Raw genomic sequence first — 21,083 nt, 5'->3', positions numbered from 1 at the left:
TGCTGTGTTTAGGGTGGGGTGGGGGGTCATCCCTTCATCCAGACTTCCATTAGACAGCAGATTTACAGATGTTACCAAAGCCATTCACTTTTGCTCTGAAGTTTCAGGTGTGAATTTTTAAAAAATGTAATGTCCTGGTATTCTATTTTATTTAGCGGGTGGCTGCACCAGGAGGCGGACATGGGGGATCTTAATTCACCCACCAGGGATCAATTCTGTGCCCCCTGTGTTAGAAGCATGGAGTTTTAACTACTGGACAGCCAGGAAAGTCCCTCTTAAGGTGTTTTTAAAAGTGAAACCACCATTTCCATTTTTACCAACAGTCCCTACAACCTTCCCACCCGTTCCCTGCCTCTTGTCCAGTCTTGAGAGCATGAATTACTGAGGAAACCAGTTCCATGCAATACTTGGAATCACTCCTCCCTTCCAATTTCTGATTGGGATCACAAGGTCTGGGACCCTATCCCTAGGAAGAAGAGTCTCCCAGGAGGCTCAAGAGTTCATCCTGAAGGCAGACCTCTAACAGGCCAACACACCTAAGCCCTGATGGTATAGTACCTGAAGCTCAAATTGGGCCCCCAGCCACAGGTGTAAATGCTGCCAGTTTGGAAGAAGGACCATCTAGGTCTGACTGGGTGAGCAGGGAGGCCTGTATCTTTAGAGGTGTACGATGCTTTACTTGGCATTCATCAGCACATCCTTTCCAAACTCAAAGATAATTATGTGCTGAATCCACCGTAAATGAAAATCGTTGTTTAATGGCCCCTGATTTCTAACAGTTTATAATGCAACTCTTTAAGATAAGCAAACATGTAGTTTAAAATAGATTTTTCAGTTTGAAATTTCTGTGGAAAGCAACAGTAATTTACAATGTGCTGTTTGCTGCTGCTTCTCCTGCTCAGATTAGTGAAGGTAAGCTGGTGGGAAGGCTGACGCTCTGAAGGCCCCATCCATCAGCAACAGAGGGATTCTACCCAAGGAAAGCAGGTTAGCTCATCCATCCCCAAAATCAAACAGATTTCCATGATGCAATAAAGTTTGGGAAATTCATGGACATTCACACAATAGAAACACTCATTTTTTGTCATAACCAAAGAAAATTATCAGTGATTGAGTGTCCACCGACTGAGTTCTAGAACTTCATACGAGATACTACATAAATGTCTCAAAGACATGTAACTGGTAACTAGAAGACCAAAGATGTAAACCCATATCTATCTGACTCCATAGCTCACATACTTTCCAATTTAGTACAGCATGGTACCCCAACCTATAACCTAATAAAATTAATGATCAAAAGACTTCTCAGTTAAGTAGATTTTTCTTAAATCCAGTGACATTAATATCATATTGAGGAAATTCTCTGGTGGTCGCATGGTTAGGACCCATTGCTTTCACTGTTGAGGCCTGAGTTGGATCCCTGGTCAAAGAACTAAGATCCTGCAAGCTGTATGGCACGGCCCCTGAAAAAATATTATATTGACAACAGCACAGTCAAGAGATATGTCCACTGTTAAACAAGAAAGGATTACTTTCAGTGACTAAGGGAGGGATTGGGGGCAAGAGGAGAAGGGGACGACAGAGGATGAGATGGCTGGATGGCATCACTGACTTGATGGACGTGAGTCTCAGTAAACTCTGGGAGTTGGTGATGGACAGGGAGGCCTGGCGTGCTGCGATTCATGGGGTCGCAGAGCCGGACACGACTGAGCGACTGATCTGATCTGAAACTACAGACAGAAAGGCCACAATGACTCCGATGGCAATGCAATATGTACTAACGAAGTTTCCGTGATATTGATACAAATAAAAGCAATAAGGTAAAATATACATTTCTTGGCAGATCTCTGGAAATGACAAGATAAAATGTAAGAGATGGATAAAAGAATAATGGGTGTTCCTTAGCCTAAGTCAAGCGTCAGGAAGTCAAAGCTGAGCTTTGTTTAGGAAAATGGAAATTATAAGCCCTGTCCCTCCACTGGATACCAAGAGAGCTGATGAGATGGCTTCCAAATTACTAAGTCAGTAATATTCATCAGAATAGGGCGATGAACTCGCAGGATAAGAAATCTGAATTTAGATCTCAGTACCACAGCTGTGTGCTTTTAATCATATTACTTAAGCCCTGAGTTTAGGCAGCAGTTCAATGTTCAGCAATGTCCTCTGAGCTGCTGCCCAAACTCGGGACTTGAATAATATGGTCAAAGTTAATTCCTTTGACCAGCTAACAGAATAACGAGAGAATCCCTGTCTGGGGTACTCTGGCTTTGCTGGAACAAATACACCTTTGCAGAGTGCTTGCTGTTTCTTTCCACTGATGACTCTGTATGGGAAAGCCTGGGACCTCAGGGCTGATACGCTGGTCTGAGATGACGTGGTACTTTCCCTGGTGGCACTGGGACAGATGCCATGCCCTGCAGCCCTGGGAGCTCTGATGACAGCTGTTATTCTGCTTGCATAAAGGGCTGGCTGGAGAAAAGGCAGGCACCAGATGAAATGGAAGAATTATTTTAAAACTAAAGCTATATAAAGTCAATCATAGGACACACTCTCCAACCGTGCATTCAGAACTCGGTAAAAACTTCTCCTTTATTACTGCACTTTAAATCATCAGTGATCATGGCTAATTATGGCTTAATGAATTCTTGGGCTTCCGGGAGCAAGGTCTTAATTTAGAGAGACGTTTATCTGGGCCAAGAAATTTTTCACAAGTTGTTAAATCGGAGTGTCCAGAGCTCGATTGAGAATGTGGATTTTTGTCCTGTGGTGAGATGTAAAAATAAACTTTACGGCTGTGCTCGCATAGCTCCAAGGAAAAGAGCAGTTGAAGGCAGCTGCCAGCCTCGCCCAAAATAAAGCATCACCCTGTATCTTGGGAGATGGATCAAAGGAAATTGGGCAAAACATTCGAAAGTAGCCGACAGTGTGAGACACAGTCTCATAAAAACTGGGAAATGCATCAACAGCCTCGTGTGTTTTCTTGTAGTTGGTTTCATTTTGTTTTCTTCTGTTTCTGTTATTTAAGAGAAACAGTGGGGGTGAGGAGAGGAGGGAGCAAGAGAGAACAAGAGGGATGCAGCGGCTGCATCCTGTGCTTTGAACATTCTAGTGTCTAATTTCCCACTGGAGTCAGAAACTGGGACCCAGGGAAAAGGATAAACTGGTGGTTCCCAATTACTTGCTGTGCTAGGAGCTGCCAAGCAGGTCCTCTCTATAAACACACTTTCCATCAAATCCTGTGACACGCCTTTCTCAGAAGTGAAACCAGCTGTGCTACGATGTGTGTGTGCACATTTGTGTGTGTGAATGAACCACTCCGGGTGCATCAGCCTCCCACGGGGATGAAGAAACTTTTTTAACACCCTTATGGAATGACTTAGAGCAGTAAGTTCTAAATTCCAAATCATGAACCATTCGTGGGCCGTGGAAACAACTGGGGTGTGACTGATGTATTTTCTAAGGCTGCTGCTGCTTCTGCTAAGTCGCTTCAGTCGTGTCCGACTCTGTGCGACCTCAGAAATGGCAGCCCACCAGGCTCCCCCGTCCCTGGGATTCTCCAGGCAAGAACACTGGAGTGGGTTGCCATTTCCTTCTCCAATACATGAAAGTGAAAAGTGAAAGGGAAGTCGCTCAGTCGTGTCCGACTCTTAGCAACCCCATGGACTGCAGCCTACCAGGCTCCTCCATCCCTGGGATTTTCCAGGCAAGAGTACTGGAGTGGGGTGCCATTGCCTTCTCCATGAAACAGAATCAAATAAAACACACACTATCTGAGGGCATCACACATAGTAAATAAGTAATTATCTGTGAAACATTCGTATTAGTTATGTATGTGATGTATGTGTGGTGTATCTGGGTCGTTACACAACATGTAAAATGATATGATCAAAAAGTCTAAGTGTTATTTAACTACAGTGCTTATGCAAAAAAAAAAAATTATTATGAGTGACTATTATATGGCTTCATGATGGAAGAGGTAGGCATCCATGTTCTTCTGAAGCAAAATCCCACCTAAAGCCCTCCACATCCACCCCAGTCTTCCAGAATTAGTGTCAAAGACCTGAGGGATAGGAGGGAGGTGTTACAAACCTGAAACGTGTACCTCAAAGTCCTTAGGTGGAGAGAGACGAGCTGGTAGGATATATTGTTAATAACAATGCCAAATACTGCATAACAATATTTAAGGAGACTCGTGTGTGTGCTAGCTGTTCAGTCGTGTCCAACTCTTTGCTACCCCACAGACTGTAGCCCGCCAGGCTCCTCTGTCCATGGGATTCTCCAGGCAAGAATACTGGAGTGGGTTGTTATTTCCTCCTCCAAGGAGGCTCGTGAACTACCACAAAGACTTTTAAATACTAAGGTGCAAACTCTTACACAAAAGATAATCACATTCTGCTAAAATCCTGAACTTTGAATAAATATTCATTTATTTATGACCTTTTACTTAAGTTTTGAAGGCTGTTTATGGGGTTCTGGTCTAAAATTTTAAAAATACAAATGGTCTCCCTTTTCTCACTGTGCAATTGCCACATTCCAAGGAGCTTTATTTTTCAGGGACCAGGAGGCACTTTTGAAATATTCTACCACCTACTTGCCCAAGATCACAAAAAAGAGAGTTCTAGAACATTTTCTGGGGCTGAGGGATGTGTAACTTCACCATGAAATCATACTAAAATGCCTTTCTAAACTCTCTGGGAAACTCAGCCTTGTATCAACAATCCTTTGAAGTTTGTAATGTTTTCACCTGAAAAAAAAAAGTTTATACTCTTCACACAGCCAGAAGTTAGAGATAACGGAGAAATGAAAAGTGATTTAAACCAAGATATAGGTCTACAGAGGGTCATTCCTGGACTCGGGTCATTCGTCAGCACTCTAACAGCCTCTCTATGCACAGCAGGAGAGGGGGACCAGCTGGTTACGGACAGTGGAAGAGAAGAGAAGACATCACACAGGGAAAACCATAATAGCTCGGAGGGAGCCAGCAGACAAAACTGGTGCAAAGGGACATGACTGTGTGGCTAAACAAACAAATCAGGAGAGGCAGAACATGACCAAAGCCCAGTGGGCTTGGCTGGAAAGACCTCTCTCAGAAATCGCATGCAGATTGTAAAGAACAAGAAGAGCAGAGACAGAGAGGAGGACTGGAGTTATGAGGAAGGTCAAGGAGGAAAACTAAGGAATCCTTGTTTCTGATAAGAACACAAATACAGGTCAGGACAAGCACATCCTTCACTTCTGTGAGGGCCAGGGAAAGGGAACCAGTGAGGCCCACATCCCATGTCGTATATCCTAGCCCTGGCCTGCAAACACTGCCTACAGGTACCCCTAAGGCCTGCTCCCTCGAGCTCCCTCCGGGCCAGGTTAAGAGCTCCAGACAGACATATCGCCTTGGTCCTGCTGACTCCTCATCGTACTGGGAGGGGCCGGCTAGGGGAAACCAGAGCAGGCCCCCTAAAATGTGGGTCCCGAGCAGGGCCCTCTCATTCGGATCCAAGGTCGGCCCTGTGATGAGGAAGGCATTGGTCCTTGGAGAGAGCGCACAACAGGGGTAGGAGTGACTGAGGAAGGGACCATTGGAAAAATGAGCTGCTTGAGTCCCAGTTCCCGTCTTAACTCTAAATGTCTGGATGACCTTAACCTCACCAGCCCTCAGTTGCCCGCTCTGTGAAATGAAGTGATTAGCAATTAAATGAGATGATCTCTAAAGTATTTTTCAAGTCTGAGCTCCAGATATGAGGGCTCCCATATCCGGAGCTGGTTGCCACTCTGGTCTCTCCATTGATTGCCAGGGTTGATTCGGCCGATCTGGCTGGCTAGGCAGGTGTCCCCATCCTCTCTCATCGCTCCACATGTGACCCTCTCAAAGATGCGAGATCAGTCGAAGAGGACAACCATCTCTGATGGAGGAGGACCAGTCTTCGATCAAGAATATATGAGTGGCTGCACTCCCCTGCTAGAACCTCCAAACAAGCTCTCACGTCTAAGCTCCTATGAGTCTACAAATCAGCCCTGTAGACGCTCAAGGGCAAAATTAGACAAGAAAGGAGCAAACTGAGCCACAGACGCCTATAAGGAATGGGCTAGTCGAATCACTTGTGTAGAAGAAAAGGCTATAAAGTGGGGGAAAGACAGGGTCTCTCAAGAATGAGTCATGCAGCTTGGAGATGAATGAGAAGCAAGGAAGGCCAGGAGACATCACACGCAGTCTCGCCTGGTCTTTGTAAAAGCAAAAGTATTTCCCGACTGAGCACAGGAAGGAGGGCCCCCTGGGAAACCATCTCTCTCTGGCTCACACATTTCCTGGTGGTAGGCGATTAGCAGATCGCCTTACAGACAAGTGTGAAGGTGACTTCCCACTGCTCCAGCTGCCCAAGGTTCCAGTGGTAAAGGCTGCAGAAGTCTCCTCTTCTGTCCCCACCCCCTTCCAGCTTGCTGAGCTCAGGCAAAAGGGCCTTTTCACCTCGAAGCCAGTAACATGCTACCTGACTGCTGCTGGGACCAGTACTACCCTAAGATTCAGGACTGACTCCAGCTTTGAGTCCTCGTTCTCATCTGGATAGATGAAAGTCCTTGTAGGCTTCAGAAGCGGTAAAATGTAAAGAGGGGCAGTTTTTCTTTAGTTTGGCCAACAGTGAAGCACCCACTTGCCTCTCCTGCCAGGTCATGCCAAATGGAACAGTGGCACCCCAGGTATCCCACCCACTTCTGGGTAGCCAGGATCCTGTCCACGTCTGGTAAGCATTTCTGCCTCCGCCCGCCTACCTCTGAAGGATGGTAATGTAAGAAGCGCGAACAGGACACAAACACGGGTGTGTGTCCACTGGGCCCTGCTCTGTACTTAGTTCAAACACTGGGCCAGTCACTCGGTGCCATGAATAAAGGGCCCGAACGTCTCCCCCTCCCACAGGCCCACACCATCATCTCCTCCTGACCAGATTAGGGCAGAGACTGCCAAGGTTCAAATTGGTCACTCCGGTCACAGTGTCCTCTGGGCAAGGAGAGGCCCTTGGCAGGAACAGAAGGAGAAGGGGGAGGAAGTCGGGGGGAAGGCGGGCCCTTCCCTGTTTGCACAAGAGCAGCTTTGCTTTATTCCCTGGCTTCTCAAGCCAAAACACACGAAAAGCTACTGGACTGACAGATTATGATCTAGGAGGCCCCTCATCGGATTGCTTGTGAGAGGATGGCAGGTTAATCAAGTATTAACCATTTTCACCATAAAGGGTTGGTTGTCTACCAGGAGTTTGGAAAAGGGAGGAGACTGAACACAGAGCCTGTTGGGGAACCACAGTGGAAGCGCCTGCCAGTCAAGGGGCAAGCAGAGCACCATAAGCACGAGGTAGATTGTGTTTTCAGTGGAATCTCCTGCTGGCTGAATTGCTGGCAAAAGCTCCCACAGTGAAGAAGATAGAAGGAAAACTACCATTGGCTCTCAGGGAAGAACTCAAGATATGCTGACCCCAGCTCAAATACACAGGGGCTCTCTAACTCATATTGTATAATAATCGACATCATATTAATATAGTCGTGGCCATTATTTTAAAGGGCTTCCCTGTTGGCTCAGACAGTAAAGAATCCACCTGCAATGCTGTAGACCTGGTTTCAATCCCTGGGTCGAGTAGATCCCCTGGAGAAGGAAATGGCAGCCCATTCCAGTATTCTTGCTTGGAGAATCCTATGGACAGAGGAGCCTAGCGGGTTACAGTCCAGGAGGTCACAAAGAGCTGTGCACGACCAAGCAATTAACACTCATTATTTTAAAAGACACAAACAATTGGCAAAGCACAGATTGTTCCTGACACACACATAATCAGATGTGCTTTATGTCCATGTTATGCAGATAACAGCTCTTCATCAAAATCTGACAGAAATAAAATTATGTAGAAATACATTTACTGATACGAAAATATATGGCCAGTATGGCCAGTGATTTCTGTTAAATGGGGAAGGTTCTTAACAGAAGAGGATGTACAACATAAGCACATACATATAAAATATTCCAGTTCAAAATGTAAACATTTCTTTGGGTGAAAAGATTTGGGGGGGTTTCTTTTCTTTTTTAACTGTATTTTCTAAAATTTTTTTTACAATGGGCATATATTACATGTGTGTGGGTTTTATTTTTTAGGTTTAAAATATATGATACAGCAGGGTCAGTCTGGAGAGGGGAGGAGACACCCTTTTCCAGTAAAGGGGGCAGGCAGCGAGCCCTTCTCATCACAAACACCCAATGCTCTTTGCGCCTCTGCTGCCCCCGTGTGGCTGCAGGAAGACCTGACATCTGGAACCCCTAGACAAGACCCAACCTGGACCAAACTCCATTATGTTGGACGGATTCCTCTTTCCCTTTTCACCATTTCATGGCCTGGATTTGTCCCACTCATGAACATGGGGGTTTTGCAATAGCGATGGCTAAGATAGGAGGTGGGATGGACTAGAATCTGCTCAAGATGCTTACAAAATGGATACAGACTCTGGTGGGGGTTTAGGACCCAGAGAACCACTCTGGCAAGAACAAAAGTGGAGATAAGAAGGGATGAAGCCTCAGGAGACTAATCACCAAAGACAACAGCAAAACCGGAACCCTGAAGTGCCACTGGAAACCAGTTCCTCTGCATGGGGATCAAGGTGATATCACATGGAGCTGGTGACATTTTCTTACTTCCGTTGTTTGTCTACAGAGTGCTGGAGGTGACTGTCCTTGACCTGCCATATGAGCACACGTTCCCAGAAATGCAGAGAGAAACCCAGTGGGGTCACAATGTCCACTTTTCCTACTGATGGTATTTTTAACTGATGACTCAATTAGCCTGCTGTTTGAGCAACAGACCATGAAGATTTAGGAAACGGGAGCCAAATTTTACACTATTATCAGATGACATGTAAATAGATTTACCCTGATCCCTTAACATTTGCAAAATTGTTATTAGGCATTAATGCTAAGCCTTAAAATGATGAATTAATATTTTGCTTACCTAAAAGTCAATTTTTCTCTGCTTGGATTGTTGGATCTATAACAGCTAAGGGCAACTTGATCCCTTGACTAATGAATACTTTAATTTTCAAAGCATGAGCAGACTCTGAACACACACACACACACACGATGAAACTCCTCAACCACCGTTTCTCAGCCCTATACCTTAACATGACCCAGGATAAAGCTCATCAAGGCTCTAGGGCCAGACTGCCTGTCTTCAGATGCAGCTCTGGCATTTACTGTGTGACCTTGGACAAGTCACCTAACTTTTCTGAGTCTCCATTGAGTTCAGTTCAGTTGCTCAGTTGTGTCCGACTCTTTGTGACCCCATGGACTGCAGCACACCAGGCCTCCCTGTTGAGTCTCCATTACCTCCTCTATATAATAGGGATAGTAATAGGACTAGGTCATAGGGTCATCAGAAGGTTAAATGAGTTATTATCTATAAAGTCCTGAAAACAGTACCTGACACAGGAGATGCTAGATGAACTCATTAATCCATCTGTCTTACAATTATTTTTCAAAATGGATTTAAAATGTAATCAATTAATTAACTTTTAAACACAGTAATTAAAAACTTTTTAAAAAACAAACTTGGTTTTCTCTTTTTTTTCACTAATAAGCACTAATTTATTTTACTCAAATTGGGTGACAAAAAAGTGGCGACTCCCTCCTTAGCCACCTCTATAAAGTCTGATGTCATTTTCAGGAGAATCAGACTCATTGACCATATTCTCTCCCAAGCCTCTTCCTTAACTCCCTCTTCATGAAAGCCCTTGTCAGCGTCAGCCTCTTCATCAATCTCACATATTTTAGGGAAAGTAAAGGACATGCACAGGCGTGTGTATGTGTGTGCACAGGCATGTGTCTGTGTATGTATGCGCACAGGCGTGTGTGTGTGTGTGTGTGTGCGCACATGCACACCGGCGGCAGGAACAGGTGCATGGAGCATGGCCGCCCTGAGCATCCTGGCACAACTACTCTTTCAATGGCATCTCTTCCCCTTTCTTCCCAGCTCCCTTTCTGATCTGCCCCTCTCTCCCCACCTTCCATCAGGCATCCTCACTCCAGGGACCCTCACCTGTTGGTGTTCTCCAGAACCTCCACCTTCTTCCGAAGCTCCAAGTTCTCCGTTGAACAAGACTCTACCCTACAGAAGAGAGAGAAAAAGAAAAACCCAAGTTTTATCAGGGGAGCAAGCACTAAGCCAGGATGAAGGCAGGTGGGGTTCAGAGAAAAAATAAACAGAGAAGCAGCTACTCTGGGGAGATTAGGAAGAGAGCTAGGCCAACCTGAGTTGGGGCAAAGGGTGACACAAAAAAAAAAAAAAAAGAGATTAGTAACAAATGGCTCAATAATGGGAAATGAATTGGAACGGTACACAATGTAAACTTCTTATGTGCTGAGGACAGTCACTCAGTCGTGTCTGACTCTTTGCGACCTGATGGACTGTAGCCCGCCAGGCTCCTCTGTCCACGGGATTCTCCAGGCAAGAACACTGGAGTGGATTGCCATGCCCTCCTCCAGCGGATCTTCCCAACCCAGGGATCAAACCCAGGTCTCTTGCACTGCAGGTGGATTCTTTACCATCTGAGCCACCAGGGAAGCCCAAACTTCTTAAAGGGTTTTTCCAACTTGATTTCTCTTGACTTTTCCCTATGGCTCTCAATGCTCATCACACTTCTCCCTCCATATTACAGGGTCTGAATGCTGCTAGCTGTGCTCTTGGCCAGGAAGACTGACAGGGCTTGAGGCAGGGGGAGAGGAAAGGACAAGACCCTAGGACCTCAGGACAAGGAACCAAGGTGCTGGAGGAGGCATGCCCCAAGGGGCCATAAAGAGATTTTCATCGAAACATCTTGACCCCAGATACCTCAACAATGATTGGTAATAATTCTTATTACCAAAACCTAAATCAGGAGGAAGAAACACTGACTTTCAGTAGGAACTTCAAAAACCAGCCAGGATCCACCAACTGCTCCTCTCACCACATATACATAAAGATTCATTTCTAGATCTAGGGACTCACTCCCATTTTAAAATGATATTAGTTTGTCAGATGGGAACTATTTTCTAGGGTAATACAAAATTGTGTTTTAATTTATGTTTTTCTAAGAGCCCTCCTGATATTCCAGGCTATTCAGAATAACACAAGGTATCTTCAAGTGTTTTTGTGCAAAGTCACTCACCTATAACATGAATCATAGCAGACAGAAAATAAAGAATGCCAACTTGTCTTATATCCCCTGCTGCTTTCTCAAGGGTGCAAGGCAGTGTGGCCAAGGGTAATTGATTAATTAGCCCCGCTCTTTTCTGCCAAAATAGCACCTCTCCTCTGAGAAGTCCAGGAATGTGCATGAAGGTTTGTATTTGTGCTTATTTGAAAGTAAGCCTTCAAGGATTTATGGACCCTTGGTTGAAAACAGTTCTGTACAAATGCCTACTAAGATCAAAAGTGGAAATGTGTTAGTCACTCGCAAGTCCAGCTCTTTGCGACTCCATGGATTATAGCCCATCAGGCTTCTCTGTCCATGAGATTCTCCAGGCAAGTATACTGGAGTGGGTAGCCACTGCCTTCTCCAGGAGACCTTCCTGACCAAGGGATCGAACCCAGGTCTCCTGCATTGCAGGTGGATTCTTTACCATCTGAGCCACCAAGAAAGTTGTACTTCTTTAATTTCTTGCTAGATTTATAAGGTTCTCCTCTAAAAACCACTAGGTGGCAGGCAAAACACAGGCTGATAAACCAACAGCCTTTGCTGGGAGCCAGGTGAGAAACTGAACCCCCTTGTCATGGAAATCAGGGGCCCCCTGGCACTCACATTTCTCTACGTGAATTGCTCAATACACACAACCAGTTTGGCAGGAGGCTTACTTTTTCTCCAAGCTGTCCATGTATTCTTTCTTCTTCCTCCTACTTTCCTGGGCTGAAATCTGCAATGGAAGGGGAGACAAGAGGATTACACTCCAGCTGTTACCAGTAAGGGACAACAGAGGATGAGATGGTGGGATGGCGTCATTGACTCAATAGACACGAGTTTGAGCAAACTCCAGAGACAGTGACAGACAGGGAGGCCTGGCGTGCTGCAGTCCGTGGGGTTGCAAAGAGCTGGACACGACTCAGTAACTGAACGACAACAGAGCAGTAAACCCAGATGACTGGAGGCCGTGAGCACAGAAATCACAGAAGCCCTGCTCACTTCTGCGGCCACTTCCCATTTCTTTAACCTGCTGGCTCATCTACTAATCGCCTCTCCTGTTCCCCGTGGTTTCAATCAGTCTATGCTCTCATCTACTTTAACAAATTAGGCCACAAGTGAGAAGGATGGTGGTCCAGGAGTCAGACCAGAACATGTACATCATGAACCATCTCTATGGTCTCAGAAAAATGACTTCAATTCTGTGGACCTAGTTGGGTCACTGTAATACATAATATAAGCCAGTTGGGGTTAGTTACACAGAAATTCCCTGGTGGTTCTGCATGTGGGTGAAGAATTATGACTCTAATCTCTCTCCTCCTTCCTCCCTTAGTCTCCTCCCTCCTGCTCTATGCACACCCTAGCCATGCCAACTTTTTTTTGTATTTGTGCTTATTTGAAAGTAACCCTTCAAGAACTTATGGACCCTTGGTTGAAAACAGTTCTGTACAAATGCCTACTAAGATCAAAAGTGGAAATGTGTTAGTCACTCAGTCAAGTCCAGCTCTTTGCGACTCCATGGACTATAGCCCATCAGGCTTCTCTGTCCATGAGATTCTCCAGGCAAGTATACTGGAGTGGGTAGCCACTGCCTTCTCCAGGAGATCTTCCTGACCAAGGGATCGAACCCAGGTACTATAGGGGCCCAGGACTTCGAAACTGCTAGACCCAGGTATAGAAGAGCCAGCAGAATTTTTTAACAAAAACCCCTATCGAGAAAAAAAATTAAGAAGCACCCATAATATATTGATATTTATGTATTTATAATATTATAATTTATAAATATTTATAAATTGCATAAATGCCTACTAGGGGAAATATTGTATATATCATGAAATAGAAATTTTAAAGTCTGAGATGTTTTTAAATGTAAATGGGAGTTCTAATATTTTCCTCCCATGCTTGAATAGGTTATCTTGAGCATCATGGAGTATGCACACCCAATTTGGGGACCCACTGACCAGAAGATGGATGGCAGGGCTGGAGGATGACAGGGCCAAGCCTTGGTCCCGAACCAAGGGCCAGGCCAGTGTTGGCCACCGGGAAGGTGGGACAGGCACATGGCTCGGTTCTGCTCACTGAAGTGCCTGCATCTGATGGACCCACCTTATTCTTGATTTTCCTCCGGATTTTCTTTAGGGCCTTCTCCTCTGATTTCGTCAGGGGCAACTTGGTGGGGATGGGATAGCCCTCAGCGATCAGGGTCCTCTTCTCCTCCTCCGTCAGGACCAGGGGGCCTGATCCCTGCAGCTTCTGTGTAGACCAAGGAGCAGAAAAGGGTCAGAGAGGAGCAGCCGGGAGCTCCTGAGGGGCGCCTCCTGAGGGGCGAGGAGGGTCTGATATGATGTCTTGCAAACAACTAAGGAAAAAGGACGCCCATCTGTTCGGGTAAGAAATGGGCACTCTGAAGTGGAAGCAAAAAAATGGAGAAGATACCCGTGTGAGTGTTACAACCCAAGGATTATAATTTAAGGGAACAGGTAAAGAAACCTCCACCCGTTATTTCCCACAAAGTACCCCACTGGCTAAAACATGCAAATTAAAAGACAGAACTCATTTCCTACATCCCTGGAGGTTTCCTGTCTTCAGAGTGATAAGGAATTCACTTGGAGTTCTGTGGAAAGTTTTGTTGTTCTCCTGAAAAGGCCATTTTACAAGATGCTCTCTATACACTAGGAGCCGCTTCTCAACCTCCACTTCCAGCTAAAGGGTTAGAACTCCCAGGGACGCACCGGCAGGCTTGCTCCACGAGTCTCTGGTCAGCACTGTCCTAGACTATCCATCGTCAGTGGAGACGACAACTGTAGCTCATCCCATGTCATCCATACTAGGACAATGTGTTTATAATTAGGCAATAAATGGAGGACCTATTGCATATTAGCTCTGTGTTAAATGCATGGAGGAATCAAAACGAGCTCTGTCTCTTAAGTAGCTAATGATCGAGACCAAGGCTGAATTGACACACAGGAAAGAACGAGAGCAATTAAATGCTAGACGGTGATATTCACTCCAGGTGCATTAATAACATGAAGAAAGAGAACACTTGTGTGAGTCTCTGCGATAAGGGAAGGCTTAGGGTAGCAGATAAGACTTGAACTGGGCCTCCTGAAAGAAAGGGGGTGATTTACACAGAGAAGGACTTTCCAACAAAAGGCAGCCTTGTAAAGAGTAACAGAAGAAGCCGCTCTGCCTGGACGGGGTGAGCTCTTGAAGCTGCTGCAGGTTGGGCACATACAGAGGGTGTTAGTACCCAGCAGAGGTATGAGGGCTTGATGCCAACAGATAGTAGGGAAACACAGCACGGATGCTGAACCAAAGTCTGACGTGGGGAGGATTTAATCCATGACCATGGAGAATGAACTGATTGTGGCAGGACCCACAGACCCATAGAATGAACACCATTGCAGTAATCAAAAGAGTGAAGGGTTAATGGTGAGAGGATAATGATGGAGTGGAAAGAGGTAACCCACTGGCCCTCAGTAATAGTGATAAATAAGATCATAGCCACAGATCTAAGAACTTGCTGAGTTTCTGAGACAGACTGCATTCAACTTTTCAAAGTTATACTAATTGATAGATGGCTTTTCTAGAATTTTTACATATCTCACTTCATTAAATACTTTGGCCACCTGATGCGAAGAGCTGACTCATTTGAAAAGACCCTGATGCTGGGAAAGATTGAGGGCAGGAGGAGAAGGGGACAACAGAGGATGAGATGGTTGGATGGCATCACCGACTTGATGGACATGGGTTTGGGTGGATTCTGGAAGCTGGTGATGGACAGGGAGGCCTGGCATGCTGTGGTTCATGGGGTCGCAAAGAGTCAGACACGACTGAGCGACTGAACTGAACTGCATTCCAATTTGCTCTATGTGATATTATAAATTCAGTAAGGTTGACTATGATTTTTAAATCCTCAGAGAAATCAACTGACTATTCAAAACAATGCAAAATTAATTATATATGCCTATTTTTTATTTGGAGAAATTATATATGTGAGGAATGAATAATGACTCATGAGTTCCATCCTGAGTCACTGGGTTAAGAGCTGAACCACAGATAAAAAGGGTTAAATTATATGCGTGTGCTTTAGACATCAAAGCGTTTCATCTCAGAGCAATTTTTCAGTTCACTGAAGATTGTTTATTTAAATAATAAGCTATTTCCTATCCTAGGTCACAAAGACTGCCTAAGTTGATGATAAATATTTGTGATATAATTTTGAGAAGAATGACAACATTTTTATTCCTCATGGTTGTAGCTATAAAAAATACGCACATGAATAAAAACCGGAAGCATGCACAGAAAAGGAAAAGAACGTGTTAGCACGATGAGATCACAGGCAGTTTTTAGAAAATGTTCTCTAAGTCTGTCATCCCCCAGCTTTAGCAATCAGACTGAAAACTTCCCAAAGGAAGAAAAGCCAAGTGGCTCGGAATGGCAGCCACGCTGGGTGAAGCTCCAAACGACAGGATGGGAGGATCGGGTTGCAGGGATGCAGGGACACTCACATGAGGAGCAGTGAGGAGCGGGGAGCTGGCCAGCGCCGAGGGGGCCCGCGCTGGGGCCCTGGCGGGGCTGTGGGTCTGCGGAAGGCCAAAGGGGTGCAGGCGCGGGCTGGGGCTCAGGCTGCCCTCGGAGTCGCTGCTGTTGCTGCTGGGAGGAGTGGGCGGTAAGTGCAGGTGGTCCACGGAGGCTGAGGGGAAAAGAACGGATTGCATCCATCAGGGAGCAACAAAGCAGGACGTGGGGGCACTTAAACATCCAACATCCAACCTAGGACAGTCGAACAAATGGATGAGGAATCTCTCCGAGTGGACATGGAACAGCCTCCAAGATGTACTGTGAAGGCAAAATTTAAGTGTTTCTTTCGAAAAACAGTAGACTGAATTATTGGGTTCCAACTTGATACAGCCTCAAGCAGGTGCTTTCTTGGCTTGATTTTCTGGCTTTATTGTGGATAATGGGCTTCCCTGGTAGCTCAGTTGGTAAAGAATCCACCTGCAATGCAGGAGACCTGGGTTCGATCCCTGGGTTGGGAAGATCCCCTGGAGGAGGGCATGGCAACCCACTCCAGTATTCTTGCCTGGAGAATCCCATGGACAGAGGAGCCTGGCAGGCTGCAGTCCATGGGGTCACAAAGAGTCGGACACGACTGAGCAACTTAGCACAGCACATTGTGGATACATTTTTGGACTGGATTTTTGAGTTTTACTTTGGTCAACAGGAGTTTCAGTAGATGTGACATAACTGTGTGCTGGTCTCAACCTACAGATGAGAGAAATAAATCAAGGTGCAAGACAGTGTATAAAGTAGACTTCCTTTTGTATGAAAAAGGAGAGAAAGAGAATACAGACCCTATTTGCTTCTAACTACATAAAGAAACTCGGGAAAATATGTAAGAAAGTAATAAAATTATGACAAAATGGGGACATGGGAAATTACAGCAGGTAGGGATGGTGCTGGCATAACGTTCCCTCTCTTCATTTCATATAGTTTCCACAGTTTGATTGTAAACCACCATGTTAACGTATCAAGATCTTTAAAAAAAAAAAAAAAATAGCAGAAGCAGGAGCCCATGAGGGTTTGAGAAAAGCTCATTTGTTTCTGCAGGAATGTGCATGGCAGGGCCCACAGGCCAGATGCCAGGCATTCTTGATTCAGATAACACCCAATCCATCTGTGGATAGAAAAGCAGGCACTGGGAGATAAATGAGGGGGAGCAGGGTGTCCCCCGCAATGTCCCCCAGCATCAAGCATCCCTCACCTCTCCCCAGGGAGACACCCATACTCTGCCAGGCCTTGGGGCCTTGGTCAGTGCCGCTCAAGCACCTCCAGGGCAGCGGAGACAGGTTCCAAAGGAAGTGCTGTCTCTGAGTTCAACCTGACACATGAGCTTTGGGGGTCTCACTCTTTTTCTGACTGTGAATCTTCACATCGTGCTGGAATACCTTGATGGCCAGTCACCATTACTGAGCCAAGGGACGTGACCTTGGGTAAGCCTTGCACTCCGCACGCCTCCTGGGACCCCCAGGACAACAGAGCCCCGAGTGCAGCGGCTCTGAACTGGGCGAGGAGCCCGGGGGCCGCATACACGCCTGGACTTGGTCAACCAGAGAAGAGCCCGGGGCATGGGAAGGCCTCCTGCCTGAGATACTGAAGATGGAAGGAGCCTTTCTGAGACACAGCTACTCACCTCAGAAAAAGGGCCCTCAGAGCTGCCTTTGGAGGTGAGAAGCTGGAAGCATGGGGCTCTTCTGCTTACTGAAACACTGACTGTCCCAGGGAACCACAGGTGATCCATCTCTCTCAGTCACCTCCCCACCTTGCCCCACCCCCACTAACAGCACATACTTTTTCCTCTTTCTTTCTTACGCTAACCCCTCTCTTTTCTCTTTCTAACCTACCCTGCCGTAGAGCTCCCTGGTTTTTTAGAGTCCACGGGCACTCCTAAAGCTAAAGAATATTCTAAAACAATCCCATACATCTCTATTGTCAACTCTTTGGCCACTGCTTCCAGGAAGCTAAGGAGGGTAGGTAGGCGTCTTAAATACGTGTTCACCTAGAAAGGAGTTCTAAGAGTGTTAAGTAAGGTTTTCCCAACCCCATGATGACCTACGGGACTCTAGTGTCAGGTCAATTAATAAGCGTGGAAGCTGTTACCCTGGGGTGTCTCCAGTGCTCTGGCCACTTACACAGGCAAACCAAAATCCAATCCTGTAAATGCTTCAAGGTTATCAGGCTGGAATCTAAGGACAACTGGTCACAAACAGCCAACTAAGTTTTAAGTTATAGCCCATCAATAATCTCCTTACTTTGCTTCCACCTTCTCTTTATAAAAGTCTCCCCCCAGCTCTTGTCAGAGGAAACTTCTAACCAGTTTGGCGCTGCAAAGTCTAATTAATTTTTGCTCAAATAAGCAATTGAAATTTTTAAGTTTTTAGAGCTTATCTCTTAACAATGTTTCCTTTGGACTTCAAGGAGATCAAACCAGTCAATCCTAATGGAAATCAGTCCTGAATATTCATTGTAAGGACTGATGGTGAAGCTGAAGCTCCAATACTTTGGCCACCTGATGGGAAGAACTGACTCACTGGAAAGACCCTAATGCTGGGAAAGATTGAAGGCACGAGGAGAAGGGGACAACAGAGGATGAGATGGTTGGATGGCATCAGACTCGATGGACATGAGTTTGAACAAGCTCCGGGAGCTGGTGATGGACAGGGAGGCCTGGAGTGCTGCAGGCCATGGGGTCACAGACAGTCAGACATGACTGAGCTACTGAACTGAATTTTAACAATGTTTATCTTTTAGCCATGGTAAACAAACAAGCAAATAAAAACAAAAGTAAAACAAAACCCGGGAGTAGACAAACCTCACAGGGGCTCCTGGTGTCTGCCATGCAGAGCTATTAGTCTGGAGAATTAGTCAAGAGTACTAGAGCTTACTTTTCCCTTTGGCTGGGCACAGTCCAAATTATTCTAGTACTTTTCTCCTTCCCAAGAAGAAGGTGCTCCACACACACAACAAAATGGAAATGGCATGGCAGGAAAAGTGAAGCAAACTCGAATCTCCTCTTACCCACTTATTAAGAGCTACTGCCCTGGTCACAAGTGCCTCAGTATCAGATTTCTAAATTCACTTGAAATATGGCTCATGGGTTACTTCCTGACAGGGCTGGGGACAACAAGCCACTTTGCCTAGAAGCCCCGCTACATTCAAGGATGTTGAATTTTCTCCTCCCTGTTTATCTAGGATAATGAGGAAAGATGGCCACTTCAAGGAAGGACCCTGAAACTCTTCTCCTCTACAGAGCCGAGATTCTGAAGCCACTACGGGGTTTACTGGTACTGTGATGACATTTTCAGAAGCATATGGCAACACAGATGGAAAGAGCAAAATGTATTTGATAGTTGTTACCAGTATCACAAACATGAAAGGAATTACTTTCTTTAAAGCTGAAAGGCACTAAAATGTGTATCACTCAGTTAAAATAAATATTGTCTCAATATGGATTTTAGTTAGTATCACTCATTATAAAAACTAAATCCTGGGACTTCCCTGGCAGTCCAGTGGTTAAGACTCCACACTTCCAAAGGGGCGTGGATTCAAAGAGAACTAAGATCCCATATGCTGTGCTGTGTGGCCAAAAAAGTATAAAAAAATAATTGAATCCTTTCTTTACTGATGACAAAGGTAAATGCCAACCTTGATTAAAGTATCATGGATAAATCTTGAGTATGTTTCTGGTGGGATGAAGTAGACTTTGTTTCCGTGAGCATTACTCCTATATATTGTAACATCTGCACCTTATGTCCACATCATAGCACAGATACCTTTCCCATGACAAGCCCGTATACTAGTTTCTTATTTGTTGATCACATTGATGAGCTGTCCTTCTAACCATGTGCTGAAAGTATAAATAAAAAGGGAGGGAATGGCATGTCTTAAGGCACTGAATTAAGGAGCTCGGCAAAGTATATCAATTAAAAAGGCAGAGAGAGCTTCCTAGACTGTATGAGACTTAGGGGTCTGCATTCAGAATTCCTACCCATGGGCTTCACAGGAGACAAGAAAAAGACTGACACAGGGAAAGAAGAAAGTGAGAGTGTAACCATTTCAAGTACTGACACCACTTATTTCTAAATAGACGCAGGAATAGAGGAGTGGTAGTGGTTGGTGGGGATTTAGTCACTAAGTCGTGTCCAACTCTCGCGACTCCATGGACTGTAGCCCACCAGGTTCCTCTGTTCATGGGATTTCCCAGGCAAGAATACTGGAGTGGGTTGTCATTCCCTTTTCCAGAGGATCTTCCTGACTCAGAGATTGAACCTTCATTTCCTATATTGCAGGCAGATTCTCTACCAGCTGAGCCACCCGAAAATCAACATTTAAAAATACTGAATTGCCAGACAGATAAACTGTGAATCCACTTCACAAAGGATTTAAAACTAGAGTTTGTTTTAAGCCAGCAAGTTGGCTTTGTAAATGCCCATTAGGTCTGTACTGATCATCACGCCAGGGCAGGGAGCTGGCTTTCACTCATAGGATGGCTTGAGGGCAGGGGTTCCCGTGTTCCCTTGTCAGCACCCAAGTCACGAGAGTCTATGAACATGTTGAAAGGTCACCCTGGCTTGGAGTAAAAGTTGAAGATTTACTTGAAAATTAAGCATACACATATATGGGAAAATAAAATTTAGCTTTAAAGTTTGTATTTTGAGTCAAGAACAGCTATTTCATAAAACGAGCTCTGCCTCCAGTACAATCAACAGTCCCCACTTTCCCTGGGGTGGTGCACCCACACCTGTTAGCCCAAAGGGGAGAGGAGACAGACCTTCCTTGGGAGAGAAGTTTAGGAACTGATCCACTTCATGAGGCTCCAGCTTAATCTTAGGAATAATGGTCTGGCATGAGGAATCAACCTAAAGAAAGAAATTCAAACACAGTTTTTAAAAGCCAATAACAAACCTGAAGCAACACCCCAGGGAGCTATTTGTCATCCTGTCTTCCTCCCAGGGCTGTGCTAGGGCTGGTGAGGCCCGGCTGAGCGCAGGCTGCTTCTTGGACTGGGAGGTATTTTAGTCCTTAACCCTCCCCCATTGCCAAATCTGGCAGTACAAGTGAGGGAGCCCTCAGAATTCTCATCTAGATGAAGCAGCCAGGGCTCACTTGTCAGTGCTTCATTCTATTGTGTTTATGGTACTGTACAGGCATTTTACTGTAAGGAAATCCAACCAGTCCATTCTGAAGCAGATCAGCCCTGGGATTTCTTTGGAAGGAATGATGCTAAAGCTGAAACTCCAGTACTTTGGCCACCTCATGCGAAGAGTTGACTCATTGGAAAAGACTCTGATGCTGGGAGGGACTGGGGGCAGGAGGAGAAGGGGACGACAGAGGATGAGATGGCTGGA

At 45.5% G+C, this 21,083-nt stretch overlaps 1 protein-coding gene across 2 annotated transcripts in view; it reads right to left on the bottom strand.

The window, feature by feature from the left end:
- The window catches only part of CREB3L2 (cAMP responsive element binding protein 3 like 2), a 130,429-nt gene that overhangs the window by 13,203 nt on the left and 96,143 nt on the right, over positions 1-21,083 (bottom strand). For both annotated transcript variants that reach the window (XM_070369212.1, XM_005897684.3), the window contains exons 4-8: positions 20,507-20,594; positions 15,684-15,868; positions 13,279-13,425; positions 11,850-11,908; positions 10,056-10,124 (exon numbers count right to left, since the gene is read on the bottom strand). In XM_070369212.1, the coding sequence (XP_070225313.1) occupies positions 10,056-10,124; positions 11,850-11,908; positions 13,279-13,425; positions 15,684-15,868; positions 20,507-20,594 (548 nt within the window). The remainder of the gene's footprint in view (positions 1-10,055; positions 10,125-11,849; positions 11,909-13,278; positions 13,426-15,683; positions 15,869-20,506; positions 20,595-21,083) is intronic.

The sequence above is a fragment of the Bos mutus genome, chromosome 4 (genome assembly GCF_027580195.1).
Source record: "Bos mutus isolate GX-2022 chromosome 4, NWIPB_WYAK_1.1, whole genome shotgun sequence".
NCBI lineage: Eukaryota > Metazoa > Chordata > Mammalia > Artiodactyla > Bovidae > Bos > Bos mutus.
The sequence above is the reverse complement of the archived record's forward strand: the minus strand, read 5'-3'. Positions and strand labels throughout refer to the sequence as shown.